The 6913-nt window shown below is 36.3% G+C and overlaps 1 protein-coding gene across 1 annotated transcript in view; it reads right to left on the bottom strand.

Moving 5' to 3' along the window:
- The window catches only part of chd1l (chromodomain helicase DNA binding protein 1-like), a 55921-nt gene that overhangs the window by 3855 nt on the left and 45153 nt on the right, over positions 1–6913 (bottom strand). Inside the window, exon 22 of the mRNA XM_062038559.1 lies at positions 1915–2023. Within this exon, the coding sequence (XP_061894543.1) occupies positions 1915–2023 (109 nt within the window). The remainder of the gene's footprint in view (positions 1–1914; positions 2024–6913) is intronic.

The raw sequence follows: 6913 nt of genomic DNA, 5'->3' as shown, positions 1-6913 counted from the left end.
TACTTGCAGTTTGTAGTAGTTTATTATTGTTAAAGTACAGTATTAATACTTGCAGTTTGTAGTAGTTTATTATTGTTCAAGTACAGTATTAATACTTGCAGTTTGTAGTAGTTTATTATTGTTAAAGTACAGTATCAATACTTGCAGTTTGTAGTCAAGTTTATTATTGTTAAAGTACAGTATTAATACTTGCAGTTTGTAGTCAAGTTTATTGTTGTTAAAGTACAGTATTAATACTTGCGGCTTGTAGTAGTTTATTATTGCTAAAGTACAGTATTAATACTTGCAGTTTGTAGTAAAGTTTATTATTGTTAAAGTACAGTATTAATACTTGCAGTTTGTAGTCAAGTTTATTATTGTTAAAGTACAGTATTAATACTTGCAGTTTGTAGTCAAGTTTATTATTGTTAAAGTACAGTATTAATACTTGCAGTTTGTAGTCAAGTTTATTGTTGTTAAAGTACAGTATTAATACTTGCGGCTTGTAGTAGTTTATTATTGTTCAAGTACAGTAATAATACTTGCAGTTTGTAGTCAAGTTTATTATTGTTAAAGTACAGTATTAATACTTGCAGTTTGTAGTCAAGTTTATTGTTGTTAAAGTACAGTATTAATACTTGCGGCTTGTAGTAGTTTATTATTGTTAAAGTACAGTATTAATACTTGCAGTTTGTAGTCAAGTTTATTATTGTTAAAGTACAATATTAATACTTGCAGTTTGTAGTCAAGTTTATTATTGTTAAAGTACAGTAATATTACTTGCAGTTTGTAGTAAAGTTTAGTATTGTTAAAGTACAGTAATATTACTTGCAGTATGTAGTAAAGTTTATTATTGTTAAAGTACAGTATTAATACTTGCAGTTTGTAGTACAGTTTATTAATGTTAAAGTACAGTAGTATTACTTGCAGTTTGTAGTAAAGTGTATTATTGTTAAAGTACAGTATTAATAGTTTGTAGTAAAGTTTATTATTGTTAAAGTACAGTATTATTACTTGCAGTTTGTAGTAAAGTTTATTATCGTTAAAGTACAGTATTAATAGTTTGTAGTAAAGTTTATTATTGTTAAAGTACAGTATTATTACTTGCAGTTTGTAGTAAAGTTTATTATTGTTAAAGCACTGTATTAATAGTTTGTAGTAAAGTTTATTATTGTTAAAGTACAGTATTAATAGTTTGTAGAAAAGTGTATTATTGTTAAACTACAGTATTAATACTTTTAATTTGCAGTTAAGTTTATTATTGTTAAAGTACAGTATTAATACATTCAGTTTGTAGTAAAGTTTATTATTGTTAAAGGGCATTATTAATACTTTCAGTTTGTAGTAAAGTTTATTATTGTCAAAGTACAGTATTATCACTTTGAGTTTGTAGTAAAGTGTATTATTGTTAAAGTACAGTATTAATAGTTTGTAGTAAAGTGTATTATTGTTCAAGTACAGTATTAATACTTTCAATTTGTAGTCAAGTTTATTATTGCTAAAGTACAGTATTAGTAGTTTTAGTTTGCAGTAAAGTTTATTATTGTTAAAGTACAGTATTAATACTTTCAGTTTGTATGACTGTGTATTATTGTTAAAGTACAGTATTAATAGTTTCAGTTTGTATTACTTTATTATAGGTTAAAGTCTAGTATTAATAATTTGTATGAATGTGTATTATTGTTTAAGTACAGTAATACTATGTTGTGCTTATTTACCGAACAAAATCTGCTGCCACTTTTCTTTTGTTTACGTATTCCACCGAGAAGGCCGAGTGTTTCCGAATGATGGAAGAGGCTTTTCAAGCTCTGGCTCCTCCTTGGCATTATCGCCAGCCAAAGACTGGACCGTATTTAATTGTTTCCACATACATGTGTTGTTACAATGCGACTAATAACCAGTCGCTTCTTATTTGTGCAAACAGCGTGAGGATACATGAAGGTGGGCACGCCCCTGCAGGCCAGGTGTTTCCTGATCAGACGCTCCGTGCCGTACCAGTTGAAGCCCTTGGTGGCGTGTCCGATGCGTGGAAGGTGCACACTCGCTTGGAGGCAAAGAAAAAGACACGAGACTTTGAATGGAACTGCTGTACCTTCTTTATGCGAGGTGTGAAGACATTCCAGCGTATCCATGGCGACGCCAGTGTGGTCACACATGGAATTTTACCTTGTCAGTCAAGTCCAACCGTGCGGGAAGCCTGTTGATTATACCTCTGTACAACTACGTGTAGGAGGGCGAAAATACTACTGCTTCAGTCAGTCAAAACTGCACTTTGAGCAGAAAAACAGCTACTTTGATCAATGTTTTACTAGTGTCAGAATAATTCTATCTAAATTATCACAATACTTTGTGTTGAAATGAGTTCCTGGCAAGAAGACAAAAGCTGTCTTTAAAACCTACCAAGAAGGAGGCTCGTAAAACTCCACTGTTTGAATGTTTTGATACTCAAACGGTTCCGATCAAATAAAAACTGTGGGCTGCGGAGCGCGCCAAACTTTTGCGGCAGAACAATATTAATAACAATAATAAAAGATTACTTTTCAGTGTAGAATATTATATGTGTGAATACTTGGACATTCACTGTTAGAATAATTGTATCTAAGTTATGACAAAACTTTGTGTTGCCATGAGTTCCCGGCGAGAGGACAAAAGCTGTCTTTGATCCTACCAAGAAGAAGGCTTGTAAAACTCCACTGTGTAGGATGGGAATCAACATGAAGGTGTTCTGTTTCTCTGATGTATTGTAATCCACAGAAAGATTTTGTCTTGACCCGAGAACTACAAAGCGGAGAGGAAGCAGGACCATACTCCCCTCCAGGCGACCTTTTCTTTGAACTTCTTTGAACTGTCTGTAACCAAAGGCGATGGCTGTTTACGACCCCCCTCCCTTAGAAACAGCTGTTGCCATGTAATCCGGGAAAGTCCAAATAAAAGAGGAGGCGTACAATCTTTCGTCAAAGCGTGGTGAGACTGTACAGAGAGTACAGTCCAGACGTCTCTTCTCAATTGAGCCAAAATTAATTCTGTCTCTGTTTAATTCCTTGCTTCTTGTCTTGTTTAATAGAGGTCATCAGTGTTTGAACCTGACATTCACACATTAACAAACTCTAGAGGGCCGCCAAAAAATATTTATGTCTCAGCTGTGGTCCGTATAGGCTACAAGGGTACTCAGTTGTAATACACTTTTCCACCACTTGTGGCAGTAATGATAATATCAAGCAAACAGAAGAAGTCAGGCCTAGATACGTTTCTAAAAGTACCAGTAGAGTGGAAAAACAAGTTGCCTCTATATTGAAGTTATGATCATATATATCTGATTCATGACACCAAAAGATCTCTAAAGCTTGCGAATAAATAGATATCATCAAAATAGTATCAATCTCACGGAGACTCCCAAGCCATTTTGAGAGATAATGAGGGAAGACAGTCACGCAATCCGTGACGTAGAGGAGGAACCACAGATCCCTTTCCGATCAACAACAATGCTAATCAAGCAGACTTTGTGAGCGCCAACAACGATTACTTTGGGACAAATTACGATCCAGGACCTTCTATTTTTGAGCCCGAACACAAAGAGTATGAGCAATAAAGTGTGTCATTTTGATAATTGTTTAATTGCTTATAATATTATGGTAATATTTGAATGATGATAAATGAATGTGTCGTGGCAGTTGCGGTGGTTTGAAGAAACACTTAATTGCTTTTCCAAACATTTTTAATGGTGAACTGCCAACATGAGAATGCTAAACAGGAAGTGCTTAAAGTTTTAATGGCTTTGTAAAAACACTGAGACAAAGTCTAAGTCCATAGTGTTCTTCATGGTGTTTTTGAAACTACACCAATTTTGTCCTCAGAATTTTCAAGTGTTTTGTCAAGAGGATTATTTGTAATGTGTAAATTTTCAAAATGTGCTTGCTCTATTTTGGGCCAGAGTAGGGTTGTACGGTATGCCGGTACTAGTATAATATCGCTGAACTAAAGAATCAAAACCGGTACTATACTCTGTTTGAAAAGTACCGGTCCCCCATTTTCTTTTCTTTTCTTTTTTAACAGGCGTTACGGAGCATGTTCGGCAGTGCACAATCACGGAGTACTTACAAGCAGACACAGTGTGTAGTCATAAAAGGGGAGAATGGACGCATTTTGGTCTAAAAACTAAAGATAAAGGTAAAGCTATAACACGGAAACGTCCTCAGGAAGAGGTGCTTTAAGACATGGTGTGGAGGGGCGCGTGGCCTGCGGGCCTGCCGCGGAATGGGGTGTGCCAGGACCGGCCTCAAAGACAGCGACAGGTGCGTAGATGGCCCCGGTGGGCCTTGTTATCTAATCACCTGTTGCCTTTATTAGCAGCAGCCGGATTGAGACACGTAGTTGGAGTTGGAGGTGCTGCTGAGCGGACGCAGGAGAGAAAGGCAGTTTGCTGGAAAGTGAAAGACTAGCACTATTTGATGAAAATAAAACAGTGTTATACCCTGAATTCTAAGCTCTCCTGGCAGTGTGTGGTGGTCCTAAGAACCCACTAGAGGGCAACCTCTACACATGGCTAGCTAGCTAGCAGCTGAAGTCCATCCGCAATCGGCAGTGTTTTAGCGACTTCTAAATGACTAATCCTCGCCTCCATGGCGACAAATAAAGTATGTTTCTTACAAGTATCATCCCTGCGGATCGAGGAATAGCTAAACATGCTTCACTACACACCGTAGGAGGATACCATAGCTAACCGCTAACAGCAAACGAGCTAGCACCCCTGAATGTAAACAAATGCCATGGGTGGATCTACACCTGACATCCACTGTAATGTTACCAAGTACAATAGCGTATCTAGCCGATACTACTATGGTTACATCAATATTTTTTATCGTCTCAAAATCTTTTTACCTTTTTTAAAAATTCATATTATGTTTATAAACTCAGGAAATATGTCTCCGGACACATGAGGACCTTGAATATGACCATTGTATGATCCTGTAACTATTTGGTATCGGATCGATACTTAAATGTGTGGTATTATCGAAAATTAATGTAAAAGTATCCAAACAACAGAAGAATAAGTGATTATTACATTTTAACAGAAGTGTAGATGGAACATGTTAAAACAGAAAATAAGCAGATATTAACAGTAAATGAACAAGTAGAATAATTATTCATTTTTACAGTTTGTCCTCTATATAATGTAGACAAAATAATAGGTAGATAAATGAAACAATATGTTACTGCATATGTCAGCAGACTAATTAGGAGTCTTTGTTTGTTTACTTGCTACCAAAAGACAAGTTGTCTAGTATGTTCACTATTTTATTTAAAGACAACATTGTTCTTCGATTGCAATAAGAAACATATGTTTAATACTAGAGATGTCCGATAATATCGGACTGCCGATATTATCGGCCGATAAATGCTTTAAAATGTAATATCGGAAATGATCGGTATCGGTTTCAAAAAGTAAAATTTATGACTTTTTAAAACGCCGCTGTACGGAGTGGTACACGGACGTAGGGAGAAGTACAGAGCAGTTGCGTCTCCCAGTCATACTTGCCAACCCTCCCGATTTTCCCGGGAGACTCCCGAATTTCAGTGCCCCTCCCGAAAACCCCCCGGGGCAACCATTCTCACAAATTTCTCCCGATTTCCACCCAGACAACAATATTGGGGGCGTGCCTTTAAGGCACTGCCTTTGCGGCGCCGGCCCAATCACATAATATCCACGGCTTTTCACACACACAAGTGAATGCGTACTTGGTCAACAGCCATACAGGTCACAATGAGGGTGTCTGTACAAACAACTTTAACACTGTTACAAATATGCGCCACACTGTGAACCCACACCAAACAAGAATGACAAACACATTTCGGGAGAACATCCGCACCGTAACACAACATAAACACAACAGAACAAATACCCAGAACCCCTTGCAGCACTAACTCTTCCGGGACGCTACAATATACACTCCCCGCTAACCCCCCCCGCCCCCACACACCCCTCACCTCAACCTCCTCATGCTCTCTCAGGGAGAGCATGTCCCAAATTCCAAGCTGCTGTTTTGAGGCATGTTGAAAAAAATAATGCACTTTGTGACTTCAATAATAAATATGGCAGTGCCATGTTGGTATTTTTGTCTATAACTTGAGTTGATTTATTTTGGAAAACCTTGTTACATTGTTTAATGCATCCAGCGGGGCATCACAACAAAAATTAGGCATAATAGTGTGTTAATTCCACGACTGTATATATCGGTATCGGTTGATATCGGAATCGGTAATTAAGAGTTGGACAATATCGGAATATCGGATATTGGCAAAAAAGCCATTATCGGACGTCTCTATTTAATACCATAAGATTTTTTGTTAAAATAAAGCCAATAGTGCCATTTTTTGTGGTCCCCTCTATTTAGAAAAGTACCGAAAAGTATCGAAATACATTTTGGTACCGGTGCTAAAATATTGGTATCGGGACAACCCTAGGTCAAAGTAAGACAAAGAAAAAAATCTGAAGGTGTCTTTATTTTTAAATTATCATGCCATGATTTTACCAGTCCGCGTGTGTACAGATTTTCGTTCTTTGGCCCCTGAGCTAAAATGGGTTTGACACCCCTCATCTACATCCACAATATGATTTGCCTGAGTTGCTGGACAAGGCAGATTAAAAAAATTAATTAATGAATAAAAACATATTTACAGTGTACTGCATACATATATATATATATATATATATATATATATATATATATATATATATATATATATATATATATATATATATATATATATATATATAAAAAATTCCCCCCCCCCGGAATTGCAAATTCTACTTATTTTATTATTGTTTTAACGACGAGTTGAGATGAAAATCCCTTATTTTCCGGGCAATGTTTTAACATTTTGAAAAGCAAATGTTTATAGGTATGGTTGATAGGTCATTATTTTGTCTGTTCCT

The sequence above is a fragment of the Entelurus aequoreus genome, linkage group LG27, assembly GCF_033978785.1.
Source record: "Entelurus aequoreus isolate RoL-2023_Sb linkage group LG27, RoL_Eaeq_v1.1, whole genome shotgun sequence".
Taxonomy (NCBI): domain Eukaryota; kingdom Metazoa; phylum Chordata; class Actinopteri; order Syngnathiformes; family Syngnathidae; genus Entelurus; species Entelurus aequoreus.
The sequence above is the reverse complement of the archived record's forward strand: the minus strand, read 5'-3'. Positions and strand labels throughout refer to the sequence as shown.